General features: G+C 43.6%; 1 protein-coding gene across 2 annotated transcripts in view; it reads right to left on the minus strand.

Annotated features, from left to right (window-relative positions):
- SRPX (sushi repeat containing protein X-linked) overlaps positions 1-21,516 on the minus strand; it is a 75,984-nt gene extending 54,468 nt beyond the window's left edge. For both annotated transcript variants that reach the window (XM_084617872.1, XM_084617871.1), the window contains exon 1: positions 21,111-21,516. In XM_084617872.1, the coding sequence (XP_084473998.1) occupies positions 21,111-21,501 (391 nt within the window). In that variant the 5' untranslated portion in view covers positions 21,502-21,516. The remainder of the gene's footprint in view (positions 1-21,110) is intronic.
- Positions 21,517-21,829: the final 313 nt, after the last annotated feature.

Genomic DNA, 21,829 nt, shown 5'->3' on the forward strand with positions numbered 1-21,829 from the left:
GCTAGGACTGCACAGATACTGTCAAGCCAGGGAACTGACTCTACTTGGATTTCTTGACTGAATGCATTTGCTTCCTGTTTACAATGCTGACTAAGGGCCTGATTCTGAACCACTGAGATCAATGGGAGCCTTGGGACTGACTTCAACTGGAGCATGATGAGACCCTGAGTGAGAATGCCAGGTTGGTCAACGTATCCAAGTTCCTGTCTAGTTCTAAGTACTCCTTTTTGTTTTGTAAGTTGGGTAGGACATACACAAAATGTTTCCTGCCGGTCTGATAATACAAAGTTAGAGAGAGGTGCAATCCTGGCCTGCTGCCCTGAACATAGGATATAAGACCAATCCTGCATTTCCCATGCGTGCAAAACTCTGACTGAAATTGATGGGAATTCTGGGTGTACACTGAATGCAGGATTAGGCCCTATGCTGAGTAAGCAGGCTGCTCCGTAATTATTGTATTTTGCATGCTTTAGTCAGTGTTACCTAATTAGGTATGTACGGCATCACTTTAAACCATACCAATTTAAACTGGAAACCAAGTTAGCCTGAACGTCCTAGAGAAAGGGGGTTCAATAGACCTTATTTTTAGCTCATTCACTCCTGTTACCATTTACCCCCAGCACTGTTTCCCTTCACCTCCCCCTGCAATGGATGGCTTTGTAGTATTCTCCGAGTAGCAGCAAAACCAGTCCTGTGGCAGTTTCAAACAACTCAACATCTATCAGCATAAGATCAAGCAAAGGGTCCCACACACGACTAAGGCAGATGAATGCCTGTCTACCCTCGATTTGTGGATCATACTAGGGCCTAGGTGGGAAATAGGAATCTGGATGCCTAGAGTGAGGCAGCACTGCACATGCCCAGAGGCAGAAACGTAAGTGCCTAGGGACATTTTACCCTGCAAATTTAGGTGCTGAGACAGTTTAGGCACCAACAGCATTTGGTGGGAGTTTTGTGGGCCTACGTCTGAGGTGGAGGTGCCTAAGTACTTTTGTGGATCTGGGACAAAGAGCCTATTTGAGAATAAAATAATACAGCTTTCAAAGCAGTTGTGGGGAAGATCTAATCCATACCAGGCTGTTGTGTGTCAGTTCTCATGGGAACTTGAAAAATCTGCAGTTGGTTGAACAGCCCAATGAACCAGGTTTTTTAGTTGATTTATTTAAATTGGATGATTTGAAACCACCAATTGTGCAATATCTAACAACATAACCACAAGTTTTTACCATTGCCCTCCCACCCACACTTCCCTGCTTTGTCTGTCACACTCACAAATTGTTGTGTCTTGCTTCATATAGGATTCCAAACTCTTTGGGGAAGAGACCATGATTTCCTGTGGGTCTGTCCAGCATAACAGGGCCCTGAGTTTGATTGAGATCTTCAGGAACTACTACAGCACACATAAATAATAACTACAGTAATAATAAATGTCATTCTACAGCATGTCACTTATTATGAACTGCAAGTTCTCTTTTCTTTCTTCCATTCCCTTCTATAATAATGGAAGAATGACTTTGTTAAGCATCCAGAGAAGAAGGAATATTCTAGGGCTGTCCTAAGACGACATATTACAATAAATTAAAAAATAATCTATTTCATTTTCATCATAGGGGCTTATTGTTGTGAGTCCATTGAGACTTGATGGGAGACTTACTTCCATTTCCCCAGCTTTGGCTCCAATTTAGGGCTATTCGGGTTCCCTCTGTGCTGTACTGTACATTCTAATTCCTTGTTATCTTTTAAAGGGTACCAGTTGAGTGTTTTTGTTCATTTAAAATACAGTTTGTATGTAATAAAACATACACTTGAATTATTAATGCTGAAATACACCATAAATTCTAAGAATACGACATTCTTGCCCACCTATTTCTTAAGAATATCTAATTTAACTGAGCATAATCAAATGGACTTTCAGGCACAAAATGAGTTTCTCTGATCAACACACTTTGCCATCATGCCCAAGAGGTCTGAAATGCCATCCTAAATCATCTAAAAGCATAGTAATTTGATTAATATAGTCTTGTATTGAGCATTCAGTCATAAACCCAGGCACACAACTGCCAATCAGAAAGATCTTTTTGTCAAAATAGTTCAAAATCATAACAAAAAAAATGTGAACATTTTTATTTTCTGATAAAGCAGTGATAATCATCATTCAGATGAATTATTATTTAGCACAGTTGCCTTCTGAGTCTTTGATTAAGGTGTCAAATGTGCTACTACCTCCTTTCCACCACCATCAAAAAGCCAGAGATAATTAACGTTGCTGATATTTCTGGAAATATCACTTCACTCTGTTCTACAGGCACTCAGGCCATGTATGCACTACAAACTATGGCTGACGCAAGTTACGTTGGCATAAAGCTGCTGCAGTTAGTATATCGCTCATGCAAGTGCATATTTGGCTCCTTGCATCGGGCTGCATATACTCACCAGGAGTGCTTGTGTTGATGACAGTGCAGTGCACCATGGGGTAAGGATCCCAGTGTGCAAACTGCCACCATCCAGTGCCCTGTCTTTTGGGAAGTTTTGGCAATGCATGGGGCAGGGGGCAGAAACAAGTTGCACAGGGCTGACTGGGAGCAAAGGGTCAAGTTCCGAGCATGCAACTTTCTTCACCCTATAATGTCATCCATATCCCATAATTGTCATGCCTTCTAAAAAAATCCTATGAACCCACATGGCCCTCCTCACTGTCCACCATCTCTGACAGAAGCATGAAGCCTGCACTGCTCTGTACTATTGTCACAAGCGTTGTAAGCACAGGACGTACAATCTTCCAGTATTTGCAGAGCCGCGAGAACCACATCAGCACAAAGATTTCATGGAGGACAGTTTGCTGTGGGACATAGTTAAAACCAGTTGAGGTTGCTGCTGGCATTCACAGAGCAGCTGCAAACAGCAAAGTGCTGCTTCTGGGCCCAAGAAAAGAGCACTGACTGATGGGATCACATCATAATGCAGGCTTAGGACAATAAGCAGTGGCTGCAGAACTTTCAGATGTGAAAGGCCACATTCCTGGATTTGTGTGCCGAGCTTGCCCCAGCCCTCCACCGCATGGACACCAGAATGAGAGCTGCATTTATGTTGGAAACATGAATAGCGATTGCACTGTGGAAATGTGCAACACTGGATTACTACTGGTCACTCGGAAATCAATTTTGAGTTGGAAAATCCATGGTGGGGGCTGTTGTTATGCAAGTGGGCAGTATCATTAATCACCTCCTGCTATGCAGGACTGTGACTCTCAGCAATGTGCAGGACATAGGGAATGGATTCGCAGCAAGGGGGTTCCCGAACTGCAGTGGAGCAATTGATGGCACGCATATCCCTATTTTGGCACCAGCCTACCTTGCCCCAAAGTATATCAACAGAAAGGGCTACTTTTGTATGGTTATGCAGCATTGGTGGATCACCAGGGACATTTCACCAACATCAGCATGAGTTGATCAGGGAAGAGGCAGAATGCTCTTATCTTCAAGAACACGGGACTCCTCAGAAAACTGCAAGCAGGTTTCTTTCCCAACCGGCAGATTACCATTGGTGATGTTGAAATGCCAATAGTGATCCTGGGGGACCCAGCCTATCTCTTGCTTCCGTGGTTCATGAAGCCATACACCAGCCACCTCAACAGTACCCAAAGGAAAGATTCAACTACTGGCTTAGCACATCCAGAATGACAGTTGAACGTGCTGTTGATAGGCTAAAGGTATGGTGGCATTCTTTACTCACAAGACTGGTTCTCTGTGAGAAAAATATCGCAATGGTTATAGCTGCCTGCTGTGTCCTGAATAATATCTGTGAGGCAAAAGGGGGAACATTGCCTCTGGGGTGGAGGGAGGAGGTGGAGTGGCTGTCTGCTGAATTTAAACAACCAGACACAAGGGATATTAGAAGAGCTTAACACGGAGCTGTACAGCTGAAGGAGGCCTTGAAAAAAAAACCTAACAGTAACGTGTTGGTATACTGTGCTTTACCTGGCCCTGCAGTTTGGGGGCCTCTTAGGAATTGTGTGGTGCACGGTGCACATCTACAAATATAACACTGTTAATGCACCTATCAATTTTGTGGTGCTTTCTGTACATTTATAATTATTAAACTGTGTTTGTCATTGATCCTATAAGTTCTGTCACACTGTACAAAAACAAGTGGGTGCTTTCTGTACCACTAGGGGCATTATGCAGAATATGTTATGAACTAATAAAGATGAATTATTTTCCAAAGAATAGAATTTTATTGAGTAGCACAACCAGTGCAAAGAAAAATCTGTGCAATTAATGGAACAGAACTTAACAAGGGAAAGAACGTTCATGTCCATTTTGGCTACACATACAACCACTGTGGCGTTCACAGGTCACTATATGTAATGCTGTGGTTGTCTTTACTCTCCCCCGGTGTGGATTAGTAGGGGTAGGGATGCAGCTGCTGATGCCACTTGGGAACGTTGAGGGGGGTGTAAGGAGGTGCTGTAACAGAGTTCTCCATGTACTGCAAAGTGAGGCGAGCCTGTGATTGTTGAACCTGTAGGTCCACAACAGTCTGCAGCATCTGTGTTTGCTGCCCAAAAATCCCCATTATGTCCTGGTGGATCTACATCTCCTTTTCCTGCTGGGACTCCTGGGCCTCTCTCTCCATACAGTCTGAAATATTCATCCTCCAGGCCTTCTGCTCGAGGTCCGAAGCAGCACTGGCTGGCAGGCTCTCATTGAACATGTCACCCCAAGTCCTCTTCCTTCTCCTCCTCATCTGGCTCAGGCGTTCCGCAGGTGTGGAGATTGTGCACTCACAACACCAGCCCTGGTGAGTATGGCCTACAGGGGTGAGGGAAATAAGGAGGGAACTATTTGGTCACATGAAACTTTTGAGGATATGGCGATGGCACTGAATACCGGTATCATTGTCCACAGGTGGTGGTGATTTTAGCAGATATCTCACTCCTAAAGCACAGAGAGCACAGCTGCTACCGGCACCCCAAAGCCATGCTGGCCTATATGCTGCTAGCCTGCGTACTGCAATGATGCCTGCCAAAGTTATTGCAGGCTAGTATGGGAGAGCGTCCTATTGTGGAGAAAGACATATGGCTGCCATCCCTAGAAACCCTTTGGAGAGGATTGCAGAGTACTTCCATGAAAGTTGCATCGAGATCTCTCAGGAGATTTGAGGGACATCCCTGTATACAAACAAATTGCTCTGCATGGCCCCTCTGCCTAACTCCACAGGGGAGTGAAAAGCGGATAACAGCGCTACCTCATGTTGTTGTACTGGTACATCTTCTGGTACAAGCAGATTAATGAAAAGTCAATAGCTGTGTGCATCACTGTAATGGGAAATACATATACACAGTTACCCATGGTTTCTTCCCCTCCACTGGGCTTGCCCAGGCTCGACTGCCAAGATTGACTGAACTAAGGTGAAGATCCTGGCACAAGGCACAGCTGGACCCCCCACAGTTGCATGTCCCCCATCCACCACATCCTCCTTCTCACTGTTCATGGCAGGGGTCTGTGTCCTGGGCTCCTCAGAGGTATCCAGAGTGGCCTACAGGGTGGTGGTGGGCTCCCCACCAGGTATGGCATGTAGCTCTTTGTAAACGCAGCAGGTCTGTGGCTCAGCACCGGATCAATGGCTGGCCTCCCTGGCCTTCTGGTCTGCCTGCCGCAGCTCCTTCGCTTTCACACAGCCCTGCGCCTGGTCCCGTTCATACTCATTCTCCTGCATCCTGCTCGTAGATGGCCACAATTCTACAGCCTCTTCTCCCCCACAGCTCCAGGAGATCCAATCTCGCCTGCCAACTCCAGGCTGGTCAGCTGGGCAGTTACACACAACAATGGGGAACAGCTTGATGTGCTCGCCAAGCTGGGCTATCAGGAAAAGGCATTTAAAAAATTTTCAGGGTTTTAAGGAGGGAGGGGGGGCAGGCTTTCAGTCTCTGTGACCCCTGAGCAATGAGTTCAATACTGTAACCAGAGTGGTCAGTGTCGGGCATTGTGGGACAGCTGCTGGAGGACTGTTAGGGTTGACATAGGTAATGCACTGAGCACACTTGCACTGCTTCGACCTCAGTACATTGACTATGGCGCTATGCCATTTCGGGAGGTAGTGCTACTGTGTCACCACGACAGAGCGCTTACGTCGTTGGGAGACAAATATAAGTGTAGACACATATGCAACTAGTTTGATGCAAGGCAGCTTACGCTGACCTTTGTAGTGTAGACCAGGTCTCAGAATATGGAACAGCCAGATGAAAATTCCTTCACAGAAAACCTGTCTACTGTTATGGTTGTCATTGCTGTGTCTCCCCAAAAAGATTTTATATCAAATTACTTAAATATATTATCAAGTACTCATCACATTTAAACTCTAAACCAATATATTTTAAAGGGTGGTTTCTGATAATGATAAAAAAATAATGAAATGTGTGTCAAACAGCTGAAAACAAAACCATAAAAAGACAGAGGAAAAACTGCTTGAGAAGATGGTAGACATGACACTCCAAGGCATGATGCTAGTCATGAATCTCACACTTTCAGAGACAAGGAGATCTCAGATCTAAAAATAGGTCAAGAGCTCTTTGTGAAGGTTTTGTAACTAAACGGAGTGTAAATTCTGCATGTGTTTTCAATTATTATGATGCACTGCACATATAACAGTAACAAGAGTATCTGGCACTTACGCAGTGCTTCTCAGCCAAAGCTCTCAAAGTGTTTTATCATGGGGGACAAATATCACTATCTCCCCTTTACCGAGGGGAAAACAGACACAGAGGTCTAGATCCTCAAAGTTATTTATGCACCCAACACCCACTGAAATCAACAGGCATTAGGCACTGACATACCTTTGAAGATCTGGACCAGAGTGGTTAAACAAGTTTCCCAAGGCCACAAAATGAGTCAATAGCAGAGATGTGAATGGAACCAGACTCCCAATCTAGTATCCGATCAGCTGTAACATGCTGCCTTCAATATATTGTCTCTTTTATTCTAATACAATGATGAAGAAAATATACTGGAGACCAGGCAGTTTTCTACCAAGGACAAATGATTGTTCATACAAAAAAAGAGGGATTTAACCTTACTTAGACTATGTTTTTAAAACTAACCTGCAATTTTTTCTAAAAATGATATCAGTAAGTATAATTCCACTTCACATCATATCTGTAAGATCTGGAAAAGCATACAAACAGAGGGCTCACTTGAGACTCAGGGGACTGAGCTCAGGAAGGGATCTGAGCAAAGCAAGCAGTGGCAGAGTGAAATGAACAAGATGTTGGTCAGTTTCACAGTTGCCATTCAGAACCTTACAACAGCAACACAGGTAAGAGCCAAGTCAATTTAACCTGGTTGTAGCTGCTGCTCCTGGGGAACACTACATAGCAGCAGCTGAGGTAGGCTACTGCATATGTAGCTTTCCCAAGCACCAGCAGAGTTAAATTGACATGGCGCTTACCTATGTTGCTGTTGTGGAGGTCTCAATAGGTATTTATGGGAAGGAAAAGAACCCAAAAACAAATGGTAGTGAAGGGAGAGAGTAGCAGACTCCCCACAACTAACTGGAAGCTCTGGATATCTGGGGGTTGGTGAGAAAGCTCTTTCTTACTTCCAACAGCTAGAGGTAGAGTGCGGAGAGGAGAAGGGACTTCACATTTATCAAACATCTACTAACCAGAAGCTGATATGAAAGATGGTGCCCCCAGTCAGGGTCCAGAGATGCACCCTGGTAGGACACCCAATATCCTAGCCACTGGGAGCGTGTGGAGGCTGGGGAGACTGGATTTCCCACCAGGGCATTGCCTCTGGAACTTGGAGGCGAACATTCAGTCTTTGGGATCTGCCTCTGGCTAGGACATTTAGTCTCCAGCATAGGGGATGTCTGGTACATAGACTGTTTTTAATCCTAATGTGTTTTTAATCTTGTAAAATAGCCAGATGAATGCATATTAATTGTGGCCTGTTTTACTTGTGAGTGACATAGAGAAGCCAGACAGCAAGAATGCATGTATTCAGATGATGAGATTCAAATTAAATATTCCTTATAAATATGCAGCAATTACTTTGCAACTTTTTTTTTTTCCACTGACCCAAAGTTAAAAACTCCAGAGGAAACTGTAACTTATTTAGGCTTATAACTCAGCTCTGACACAAGTTGGAGACAATGTCTCATCCTAGGTGGCAAGACCATCGCAACAAGTCTGACAAAGATCCTTTGAATGATGCCAGCATGGACCACAGTCCCTGGAAGGTTTAACATTGGCGGTACAGTCAGACATGGTTAACACTGACTCATATTTTGCCAGCCCATGCTGGTTAACTGTAGGCTTTTGGTAAACCATTCAGCATGACAAAGCAGTGCTGAAGAAACCTGACTGATAGAATGAATACACAACTACATTCAAACTATGATGCTATTCTTAGGGTCCATATGTCCCAAATGTCTACTTGTTGTTCCTTAAAAGGAAATGGCATTTCCTGAAAAGACAAAACAAGAGAATGAGGGGTGGGGGTGGAACATAATGTATTTGTCTAGCTTTATCACAAACTGACAATCTACACACCAAACTCTTCACTACATCCCTTGAAATCTCAGATGTATTTATACTGTAGTTCTAAGGGCCAGCTGCTTTAACCAGTCTTCTCAAATGTATGATTTGAATAATGCTGTCCATGTAAAGTTGTGCAAGTAGTACAAATTGGCAAGATCATCGAGAAAACCTTCTACAGTGATAACGGTCTCCTCGGCCTAACTTGAGCAACTTCAGAGCAAGTTGTAGAAAATAATTTTCTAACTCATTCATGAAAGTTATTCAAATGCACACATATTTAATATTCACACATGGTGATAAACGTTAGCCACAACACTTCCTGAAACAAAAGATCATGCAATTTATGTCTAACTCATCTTCAGCCATGCTGTTGTAAAGCTGCAAAGCTCTCCTCTGTCTTCTTAAAGTATTTTTATACATTTATCATTCAAATCTGGAAGCTGTGATGGCTGAAACAATGCAGTAAATATTAATAACCCATTTCAACATACCTATATTATCTACAGAGGGCTAATTAGAGGAACTACCAGACTATGCATTCTCCTCAAGAAAGCAATTGCAATTTCTCATATCAGAGAATACCATCACTGCGTCTCTGAAAGCTACCTGCAGCATCAGAGCTGTCAGGTTCCATTACTCTTGAAGAGGAGCGTAAGTAGCACACAAATGTTTAAGCTATCTCAGAAAGGAAAAATGATGTGTGAACATTTCATGCATCCATACGCTCTCCCCATTTTCATTCATATGCCCAGCCTGATTTAGACAGAGCGGTTTGCCCTGGGTTCTCACAGGGCCTAATCAGAAGCCCACAGAAGTCTCTCCATTGACTTTAATGGCCTTTGGATCAGGCCCCTACTGACTGAATAGGATACAAAACGACATCACAAAAAATGTCCTATTTAACCCGCCTTGACTTGGAGTGGTTTGCAGTGTCTCAGCAACGTGGTATTTTTGCAGGGGCTGCCATGTTGTACTCCACAACTTACACTTTAATTTAATAAACTAGCCCTTATGATTATGAAGATAATGCTGAGGAGATTAAACGAGCATAACCCATGTGATGATGTCAGCCTAGCTCTGCAGAGGGCCAGCTGAAACAATACACCGGGGAGGTGTGAAAAGGCCATGTCCCTCTCTCAGCAAGGTGCCCAAAAATGATAAGTTATCTATTTCAGTGTGGGTTAATGCATGTGTCTGGAAAGAGAAGGAAGGGTCTCCAAGCCCCATCCTGGGAAAGCCAGGCCTGCAGAGCCCTGCTAGCCCCACCAAAGCACATGCAAACCCAAGGAGCCCAGTAGAGCACATAGGATCATATTTTAAACAAGGGCCCTATCTGCTATGAATGGTCCCTCATTTAGACATCTCAGATGGATGGCATTTGTCTTGGGGGTGGAGCTTGGAAGTGTACCCCCCCCATGTGACTGCTATATTAACCTATGAGGGGAAAAAGAGAGAGAGAGGGGAGTTGAAGATAGCGCCAAGACTGAGAAACGGGTGGTAGGATAGACAGTGTTTTCAGCAGTAACAAAAGGGATACAAGGAGAGGACTTGGCAGAAAAGTGTTTTGGAAATGATATTCTTTATCATAGGAGCCAGCTCCGTGGGCGCCGCCAAAGAGCTGATCAGTGGCTTGGGGAGGAGCTTAGGGGAGGGGGGAGAGCAGTGAGCGGCAGGTGGGCAAAGGCCTTGGGGAGAGGGTGGAGCGGGGGCAGGGAGAGGGAGGAGCCTTGGGGGGAGGGACTGAGCAGGGCCAGGGCCTTAGGGCAGAGTGGAGGTGGAGCACCTGGGGAAAAAATAAAAAAGTCAATGCCTATGTTCTTTATTACTATTTGTTCTGCGGTAGTGCCATGAGGCCCCAGTCACAGATCAGGACCCCATTGTGCTATACACTGTACAAACACAGACCTAAACAATCGTCTGTGCCCCAGAGAGCGTACAATCTAGTATAAGCCAAGAGACAATAGGTAAACATAATAAAAACAAACAAGGGGAGCAGCACATACAAATGAGACAACACTGGCCAGCATGATAGGCTGTTGGTTTCAGCACACCAGCAGCCTAACCGTTGTCAAGTAGTTTGCAGACATCGCCGCAAAGGAGAGTTTTAAGAAGGGATTTGAAGGAGGACAAAGAGGTAGTTTTGCAGATGTTTAAAGGGAGCTCATTCAGAGTGTGGGAAAAAGTGTGAAGGGGTGTGTTTCAAAATTTAACAAATGGACCACAAAGGCTGGCATGTTGAGTATTAGGTGGCAGCAACACATCCAGAAGTTGTTAGAAAGACAAGCTGAGATACAACAAAAAGAAAAGGAGGACTTGTGGCTCCTTAGAGACTAATACATTGGTTAGTCTCTCAGGTGCCACAAGTCCTCCTTTTCTTTTTGCCAATACAAACTAACACGGCTGCTACTCTGACACCTGAGATACAACAGAAGTGAACAGAAACACCAGCTCAGACCATAAAACCACTAGTGATTCTTTTCTCATGGAATAATCTTTTCAGCAGAAACGTCCAATGTTAATATTAGCTAGTATCAAGTTGTTTGATATATTCAGCTATGCATGCTGGTCATCTTACTTTATCACTCCCATCCTAAAAGCCCTTCCTCTCTTCACTATGCAGGATTTATAACATGGACATCAACTTAAACATTTGTCTTTGAAAAAAAAAAAAGCATTGCTACCAAGTAACCCCTAATATTATACAGTAACTCCTCACTTAAAGTAGTCCCAGTTAACGTTGTTACACTGCTGATCAGTTAGAGAACATGCTTGTTTAAAGTTGTGCAATACTCCCTTATAACGTCGTTTGGCAGCTGCCTGATTTGTCCACTGCTTGCAGGAAGAGCAGCCCGGTGGAGCTAGCTGGTGGGGGCTTGGAACCAGGGTGGACCTGCAGACCCCCATCAGCTCCCCGCTCCCCTAAGTTCCCTGTGCAGCAGCCGCCCAGCAGGCTATCAATTGCCAGGCAGTTCAGCTGGCCCTCCCGCCACTGCCATGTGTTGCTCCTGTCCTCTGCCTTGGAGCTGCTCCCGGGAGCCTCCTGCTTGCTGCGTAGGGGAGGGAAGAGAGGGAGGCTAATGTCAAGGTGTCCCCCTCCCCCCTGCTCCTGCATCCCACTTGCCCCATCTCCATTGGGGGGGGGGGGGAAGAGACACGACAGGCTCAGGACAGAGGGAGCTTCCTGGGAGCAGCTGCCATCTCAACTTGCTGATCTGCTTAACAAGGCAGTGTACTTAGAGTGGGGTCAGTGTACTTAAAGGGGCAATGCGCATCTCTCTCTCTCTCTCTCACACACAGAGGGTGTGTGTCTCTGTCTGCCAGGTTGTCTCCCCTCCCTCCATTCATGCTGCCTTGTAGAGTGTGAGGCTACATTAGCAACAATGGGTTAACCCTTGAGGGCTCAGCCAAAAGCTAGTTCATCATTTAGCAGCAAGACATTCCTTGGGAAATATCCCATCCTCTTCCACGCTCTGACTTCACCACCTCAACCAAGCTTCTCAATCATCATCGCTGTGTACAGCATTAAATTGTTTGTTTAAAGTTTATACTGTGCATGTGTGTATATATCTATATCTATAGTCTTGTGTCTGGTGAAAAAAATTTCCCTGGAACCTAACCCCCCCTATTTACAATAATTCTCATGGGGAAATTGGATTCGCTTAACATCGTTTCGCTTAAAGTCGCATTTTTCAGGAACATAACTACAACGTTAAGCAAGGAGTTACTCTACTATGACTGAGAAAGAGAAATATTCTTCTCTTTTTAAAGTTTATTTTCTGCATTTGACAGCACTTCGTGTCAAGTCAATATCTACTTTTCCCTGTATAGTCACTTCCACTTGTTTACCTGTGTCTTTTGCATAGCAAAAGAAAGGAGAAAAACATTAAAACAAACGAACGAGCAAGCAAGCAAGCCCACCCACAACAAGAAACCTGGCCAAATGAGTTAAAACATATTACAGGGGAATTTAGGGGCAGGACAACTTCATCAGAATGATTTGTTCGTTTTGTAAAACTGAGCAGTTTCATGTTGACAGAATCCCCTTAAAAACATGAGAAATCACCCTGCTCATCTTCATATGAAGACAAAACAATACATCAGAAGTTTAGGTTATTTAAAGCTCCAGGAAATCTCAATTTATGAGCAGTTATTTCAAGTTACAGCAAAGATCAGAATCATGGAAGTTAAGAGATATAATTTGGAACCCCTTTTAAGGTCCTGCAACATAATTTTTTACTCTGAACAACTTTTATGGTGCTCCTTTAAATATAATTAATAGCTAGAAACCGTGGAAGAGTGCTCACTGTCAGCCAACAACTCTGTATGCACTAACCTTTTAATTTACTGAACTAAAAAAAAAGTCCATGCCTTGATTAAAAGATGATTTCTCAAAATTTCCCAGCATTTCACTCCCGGAAAAATAAAGTAAGTCAGAGACTGACCAGGTCCCATTTGAAACCTGAAACAGCAAACATGTGTTTGAGGCTACCTAGTATTCTTTGCCCCAGATGCTGTCACAGCCCCTGTATAACACAGTCTTCATCACCTTTGTAGATGGCATCAGAGATAGCTGCCGATACCATGTTAAGGAATTATCAATGAGTCGTCTCTGCAGTAACCCAGTCTCAAGCAATGTTTGATTTTTAACTTGGATATATATAAGCAAGACATCCAGCTTCATTGGTTAGACTTGGAGCACATCCGTGTAAAAGAATGCATATGACCATTGCTTGAATGGCTTTTACACAGATATCCAAAGCCCGTAAAAGCTGTCAAGATGCCTGAAATGCTGCTGAAGTCCACGTGTAGCTCCAGTAATATGCTCTACTCTAGCATCTAAATGTGCCTGAAACATAAATTATACTTTTCAGCTATGTAGCACTTTTTATCCATTAATCTCAAAGCACTTTTACAGAGCTAGGTATTATTACTATTCCTATTCTACAGATGGGGCAAATGAAGCAGAGGGAGGCGAAGTAACTTGCCCAAGGTTGCACAATGAATAAATGACATGGCTGGAAATAGAAACCAGGTCTCCAGACTCCTAGCTCAGTGTCTTATTCCATGCACTAGTTTCATACAATAATAGAGCACTGGTACAACAGTGTTCCTGGTTTTGTACTCCATATCTTTTTCAGCCACTATGTGACCTGAACTGTACCCATTCCATTTGCCCTGACATTCCCGGAAGGAATTTGTTTTCTATCATTTGTTTGTAACAACTATTTTAGCCTATTGCTATCTATGGGAGATGACAAAACCTCAGTAAAATGCATCTTCTCATTATCAAATTGTTTGTGAATCCGCAGCTTTAATATTCCAAATGGTAGTGTCATAAATATAAAGGGAAGGGTAAACCCCTTGAAAATTCCTCCTGGCCAGAGGAAAAATCCTCTCACCTGTAAAGGGTTAAGAAGCTAAAGGTAACCTCACCTGACCAAAGTGACCAATGAGGAGACAAGATACTTTCAAAAGCGGGGAGGAGGGAGAAAAACAAAGGGTCTGTATCTGTCTGTATGCTGCTTTTGCCGGGGACAGAATAGGAATGGAGTCTTAGAACTTTTAGTAAGTAATCTAGCTAGGTATGTGTTAGATTATGATTTCTTTAAATGGCTGAGAAAAGAACTGTGCTGAATAGAATGACTATTCCTGTCTGTGAGTCTTTTTTGTAACTTAAGGTTTTGCCTAGAGGTATTCTCTATGTTTGAATCTAATTACCCTGTAAGGTATCTACCCTGCTGAATTTACAGAGGTGATTCCTTTACTTCTATTAAAAGTCTTCTTGTAAGAAAACGGAATGCTTTTTCATTGTTCTAAGATCCAAGGCTTTGGGTCTGTGGTCACTATGCAAATTGGTGAGGATTTTTACCAAACCTTCCCCAGGAAGTGGGGTGCAAGGGTTGGAAGGATTTTGGGGGGAAAGACGTGTCCAAACTACATTTCCCACTAAACCCAGTTAAAGTTTGGTGGTAGCAGTGGAAATTCCAAGGGCAAAGGGTAAAATTAATTTGTACCTTAGAGAAGTTTTAACCTAAGCTGGTAAAAGTAAGCTTAGGAGGTTTTCATGCAGGTCCCCACATCTGTACCCTAGAGTTCAGAGTGGGGAAGGAACCTTGACAGGTAGTCATAGGCATCTTTGTTTATTGCAACAGAGATGAACTGTAACAACCAATAAAATGGATTCACTAATTTGTAGATGCGAGTAACTTGTCAGCAAGAGCTGTCTTGCATGTCTCCTTTGCCATCACCAGTGCTTGCATACATATGCCCATCCAAGCCATTATGTGGTTGTTCTATGTACACTATAGAATCTCGCTAGGGACGTCTATTTTAATGCAGGTAAAATAAGAGCTGGCCATCTCGTATACTCAGTGATTTTTTTGAAACCTCGCCCTTTTATTTATATGATCTCATGTTTGGTTTCTCATCAGTACAAAATTCCCAAGATGTTGCTGAATTGTTAGTAGGCTAAGTCTACCCATCAGAGGACTTACCGGCTCTACTGCGCAGGAACCTTTCAGTAAAGTGGGTTGGGCAGAAAAAGATTGGTCACGTATAGAGGTTGCTATGGTTTACTGTTTGGCATACTGTACTGTGTCATTTTCTGTAACACTTTCCTGTAGGTACACGAAGTTAGGATCTGTAAATAGAAGGCATAGCTGGCCAAAAGTAAAACTCTTGTTCTGCATTAGGATTCATGGGTGCAGCTGCCACTGAACTCGACAGGAGTGGTTTATGCACATCCAAAAGCACTAAGAGATCCCACATACACACACTATTTTCTCCATGATTATTAATAAAAAGACAGCAGACTCTATCTGGAAACAATTCTCAGACACCCAGGACAGGAAGCTGAAAGCCATGTGTTTCACAGCACAAGTAGTTTAGGTATTTCCAGAATTCCTCTACAGCATGGACCAGCGGATAGGGCCCTAGACTGAGAATCAGGAGATGGGGCTGGGTTCTAATCCCAATTTTGCCAATAGCCTGCTGCATGACCTCAGCAAGTCACTTAACATCTCTTCTCAGTTTCCCCTCTCATTCTTTGTCTGTTTAGGTTGAAAACTCTTCAGGGCAGAGACTGTCTGTATGCATGTACAGCAGTTGTGGCTTCTACACATTACTGTAATACAAATAATAATATTTGAAAACAGCTATTGTTTTTCAAAAACCAACCAAACTAGGAGGTTGAGAAATATCACAATGTGAGTATACACATATAGCCTTCCTCAAAATAATCAATTTAAAAAAGTTTTTGACTGCTTTGTTTTCAATATTTGAAAAACTTCTTAAATTGTTTTCATACCTTTCTCTTCAAGCCAGTCACTCAAAAGATTCATGGTCCATCCACTGGTCACTTACGTTCTGTTCCTGTCTGAGATCTCTTCTTTAAAACTGTGCCTACTTACTATGAACTTTATTTTAGATATGATTTTCCTCATTTCCATCCACTGAAACTGATGTGAAGAGAGAAGAGAGCACATTGAGTTCCTCTCATGAATATCATATACTCATTCAGTGTCTTATTATTTCATTCCCAGGATCCCAAAGAACTGGCTGAAATATATACATACAGGAATCATTTTACCGCTCAAGACACTGTTAACATCTGTCCCCTCCCCTGGTTACAGCACTACTGGAAGGTGCTCAGATACTATGGTGATGAGAGCAGTACAACCACCTTTTTTTCGAATGGTTACAATTCAGGACTTTAACCGTCTTGCTGAACTATCCTAAAGCCTACAACTGCCTAAGGAAAAAGATCAGAGGAGGGAACCTCCACAGGAAGAGACTGCAAAGAGCAGAAGTCTCCAAGGAAGAATTCCACAAATTATTTTCCCTCTCAAATCCCTGGAAAGAAGATTTGGGCCAAATACCAAAAGAATAAAATAAAATAAAGAGTAGAAAGACTCCTGTATTTAAAACTTCATCAGAAAGACTTCGCTACAGTAAACTGCATGGAACTGAATTTAACCACTTCCAAAAGACAGAGCTGAGTTAACCTGCTGGGATTTGAACCTGTTACAAGGAATCTAGGTATTCCGAAGCTGACACTGTAATCGTTTTGATGATTAGCAAAAGTGATAGGAAAATGAAGGAGTATGTGAATATCCCATAGAATTATCCAAACAAGGTTCAAGTAATCTTGACTTGAGTAGTTTTTACTGCACACCATCAGAACCATCAACCGCTATTCAAAGACTTACTTTAATCAAGGCATTGTGAAAAGAAGTATCTGAAGCGTGGTGTGTAGAACACTGTCAGAGCCAGCGCTAGGCATAAGCAAACTAGGCAATTGCTTAGGGCCCTGAGCAGCTCAAGGGACTCCCCATTCTCTTTTTTAGTATGTGTTGTGGGGAGGTCTCAGAATATTCCTGCTTAGGGCCCCCAAAGGGTGAGCACTGCTTTTGAATGCTGTATACTGTTGAATTCAGAATATGGAGCCCAGAAACACAGCATTGCTAATAAGTTGGCAAGCTGAACTGTCTCACTTCAAGAGCAGTAGCCAAAAGAAACTATTTTCCATGTTTAGGTAACAAATTATTATTGAAATAACAGAAGCTCTGCCTGGATCTAACACAGGGTGCTTTTCTTTATCAGCAGAAACGACCAATTACCAAATTCTTTGACTGCAACAGAGAGTTAAAATGGATGTACAGTATGATTTGTTTGTATTTAATATAGCATTGACACAATGAGATTTTTTAATTCATCATTTAAAAGTCTATCCATGTCTACTCAAAGGTATTTCACATTTAACAGCTGACAATTCTAGATTAAAGTAACTCCAAGGGAGAAAAGAAAACACTTATTTATAATTACAGTAGATTTTATATTGACCGAAAAGAAATATTTGAGAAGAAAACAAACATTTTTATTATATTAAATGATAAGGCCAATGGAATGTGTAATCTTTTAACTATACAGTAGGTTTATCAATACAGTTGCTACTGATTTTCACTGCCTCGGAGTCTTCGCCACTACAAGGAAAAGGAAAATTGGAATTTCAAATGCAATGAAAGCTGAGACAAGCAGGCCATTGTGCAGTCATCTCAAAGATTATGAGCAAAGACTTGGATTTTTGAAGTCTGGGTAAGCAGAGACTGGACACAGAGCAGTAGCGACATGTTTGGACTCTTAAGAGGAAAGCCAAACACTGGATATTAGCATTTTCATGCAGACCAGATAAAGAATAGCATCAACATGACCTGCAATGTAAGGCGCTCAACTGTCCTCCCAAGCAAAGAAACAGAATCTGGCAGCAGCAACTCTCAGAGAAATGGCAGTGCAGATATTTCTGTTGACTTCATTGAATTAGCAATTGATGTTTTTAATACCTTAGTGTTTATTACAGAAACAATGCAAATTTGTGTTCCAGCATCTTTGTGTTGGAAGGAAATTAACTGAAACATGCCAACAAAAATAGACAAACTTCAGCTCATTATAATAGTCACATATCTAATTTTAAAAAGAAAAGGAATACTTGTGGCACCTTAGAGACTAACAAATTAAGTACTCCTTTTCTTTTTATGGATACAGACTAACACGGCTGCTACTTTGAAACATATCTAATTTTACTATCCCCAAAGATCAGGACTATTGTTCAAGCAAAGAATGCTCCTGGACCCAAAAAACAACTTATGTCAACAATGAGCAGAGGTTCTACAGTTGTAGATTCCTGGATTACATTATGAATCACACTTACTTGTTTACTGCTTCTATCTTCTGTGATCCTAGACAAATACATCCTTAGCTGAATTGACAAATACCCATTAGTTTTGAACAGCTTTGTTTTTGTGCATTAATTTCAGATGGGTAGATCTGTTACCATTTTGACATATCTTAATTTGGCAAGATAGCTGTTTTAAAGGAGCAGAGAGCTACAGACTCTGATTTCCTTTTGCCTTGGGAATGAATGCAAATTTCAGTTTCCAGCTTAAAACTTGATAAAATACATGTGATACTTTGAGAAAGACAGCATTAGAATAAGTGCAGTACAGTTTTTTAGGAGTATGATGGCTACAACTTACCTATTTATGGTCCAGTTGTGGCACTTCACAAGATTATTCTAAAATACTTTTAGTTAATTAACCTCTAATTAAATTAAAACAATTAACAAAAACAAACAAAAGCAACCTGCTGTAACTACTAAGAAGCAAAACTACATCACCATGCAAACTTTCTGTCACTGAAAATGGAAACTAAGATTAACCCTCTTTGTGCCCAGTCACAGATGGGATATCGGGAAGGGAAGCTAGATGAAGAAATCCTCAGTAATCCTATATTAAGTACTCGCAAAAAGAAAAGGAGTACTTGTGGCACCTTAGAGACTAACCAATTTATTTGAGCATGAGCTTTCGTGAGCTACAGCTCACTTCATCGGATGCATACCGTGGAAACTGCAGCAGACTTTATATATACACAGAGAATATGAAACAATACCTCCTCCCACCCCACTGTCCTGCTGGTAATAGCTTATCTAAAGTGATCATCAGGTTGGGCCATTTCCAGCACAAATCCAGGTTTTCTCACCCTCCACCCCCCCACACACAAATTCACTCTCCTGCTGGTGATAGCCCATCCAAAGTGACAACTCTTTACACAATGTGCATGATAATCAAGTTGGGCCATTTCCTGCACAAATCAGGAAATGGCCCAACTTGATTATCATGCACATTGTGTAAAGAGTTGTCACTTTGGATGGGCTATCACCAGCAGGAGAGTGAATTTGTGTGTGGGGGGGTGGAGGGTGAGAAAACCTGGATTTGTGCTGGAAATGGCCCAACCTGATGATCACTTTAGATAAGCTATTACCAGCAGGACAGTGGGGTGGGAGGAGGTATTGTTTCATATTCTCTGTGTATATATAAAGTCTGCTGCAGTTTCCACGGTATGCATCCGATGAAGTGAGCTGTAGCTCACGAAAGCTCATGCTCAAATAAATTGGTTAGTCTCTAAGGTGCCACAAGTACTCCTTTTCTTTTTGCGAATACAGACTAACACGGCTGTTACTCTGAAACCTGATATTAAGTACTGAGATCCTTAAAGAACATTGGGAAGCTGAGAGGTCCCACATTTGCCCTTCTCCTCAACTAAAAATACCACAGACATTCCATGCTCCTTACATGGACTTCTATGTGCACCTTAACTGTCTTCCACCAGCTTTACAGGAAAAAGGTGTGATGAGTCAAGGTACCATACCTTTAGGCCTGCATCAACAGAGCAGGAAATGCAGAGCAGTGGGTAGATATGCTGGCTTTGGTCCCTTAATTTAAGTGTTATTGTAGCCATTATTTTGGAAGGCTGATAACCTTTGACAACATGAATGTGCATTGTGGAACCAACATAGACACTGTCTCTTTAAGACACTGTCTTTTTGAAACCAAAAAATTGCATGTTTTAAAAACAAATAATCCAAAAAGCTCTGACACAGAGAAATTTTATTTAATGTTTTTATCCCACTTTTTTTCAGAACCAGCAATTAAAAAAAAAAAAAAGTGTGCAGACCTCCTGCACATTCCCATATAGCAAGTAAGTAACAAACACTACTTCAAGAGCCCTCTTCTGATAGCTTTTATGATGCTGGTACAAATGCAGGGAGCTAAAAGAACAAGAAAGGCTTTGTTCATTTCAGTGCCACGAGAAACACAAAGTAAATCCATGTTTGCCAAATAAAATAGCACACATTTGTCAAACAGTAAGAGGGTGCCACAAAGAATGGAAAATCAATAAATATTAAAAAGACATTAAAAAGCAGATGACACGGCTTGTGTTTCTGTAAAAACATGTGTAGATCACTTAATATTTTACTAGTGTAAACTAAGAGATCCCATATGTTACCTCTCCCCCACACCCCCAGGATTGTACTTTCTTCAGAAAGGGCTGACTTCAACGGAAATACAGAAAGCCTTTGCAGGCTAGTAACTCTGCCTCTCAGTGTCTAGTTTGCGCAGGGCTTAGTCCTGGAAAGATGCGAGACTTCAATGTCAATAGAGGAGCTGGGAAGGAGTTGCAACACTGCCTGCTAGCCAGGGCAACAAGAAATGCCCAGCACGCCTCTACAGTCTACGGTGAAGTTAGATATTTGCAAGAGTTGTGCGAGAGATTTTTACAGCTACTCCCACGTCAACAGACCAGCGTTTGAATGAACGCGAGGAGCCCAGGCAGGGGACCGCTTCTGGGTCTATCTGTGCGCAGGGAAATCAAGGCACGTTGGTATCCCGCTCCCGTCCCAACCCAAGTCACACAGCAGGCCGGGGGAGGGGGCGCTGGGCTACGCAGGGGAGCAGCCAAGCTAACACCTGGCGAAGGGGGGCTCGGCGAGGGAGGACTCCACCCGAAGTCCAGCGGGGCGCACCTAGGCTGGGCCAGGGGAGGCTAGAAACGGACGCGTCCCTCTCCCAGGAGCCTGGCCAGGGGCTGTTGCTGCAAAGGAAGGCGAGTGACTGCGGAGCCCCTGCCCCGCTGCAGCAGCGTCTCAGGGCTGGGAGCGCAGGCTCCCCTGGCCGGAGCCCCCGCCCCAGCACAGGCGCCCTCGGCTGCAGCAGGGTAAGGCGCCCCGCTCCCCTACCTTCGTACGCGAGGCTCAGGCACACGCCCAAGGCCAGCAGCCAGGCTAAGCAGAGCGAGCGGCTCCCCATGTTGCGCGGCTGAGTCCCTTCCCCGCCGGAGGCTGAGCGACTAGGGGGCAGGCGGAGGAGCGGGACAGAGACATTCTCCGCGCGGGCTCGGGGGCTCCGCGGCAAACTCCTCCCTCCTCCTGCTGCCGCCGCCGCCGCAGCTCTGAGCTCCCCCAGCCCGCGCCCCCCAGCGGCCCGGGACGCCGCGCCGAGCTGCAGGGAGCCTGTGGCCCAGCTGCCTTCCCCGTCTCTCCCGCCAAGTCTCACCCCTTTCAGATGCATTTGAAGGCGGCTCTGGGTTCTCCCTCTGGCGGAGTTTGCAAGAGTTCCTGTAGGAGCCATGGACGCTCAGAGCCCTGATCGCTGGCTGGTCTCCAGCCTGGAAACGATCAAAGCCCCACACCCCAGTGCTACCATACCCGGTCCCGGGCAGACAATACCTACCTCTGACAGACAGCTCGGGGGGCTCTCTCTGTTACACCTTGCCAACGCTGGCATAGCTCGGCCTGCCTGCAAGGGACTAGGAGTGAACTGAAAGGATTTTGTTACAGCCCTCTTCCCTCCCGCCCTCCAGCAAAATCACAAGACAAAGGATCTCACCCTGATATACACGCAGCAGTTTACTGCTTGGGACCCCCACCACACGGCTTGCCTCTCAATCCCCATACTG

Source organism: Lepidochelys olivacea, assembly GCF_965140295.1.
Source record: "Lepidochelys olivacea isolate rLepOli2 genome assembly, chromosome: 1".
NCBI classification, from domain to species: Eukaryota; Metazoa; Chordata; order Testudines; family Cheloniidae; genus Lepidochelys; species Lepidochelys olivacea.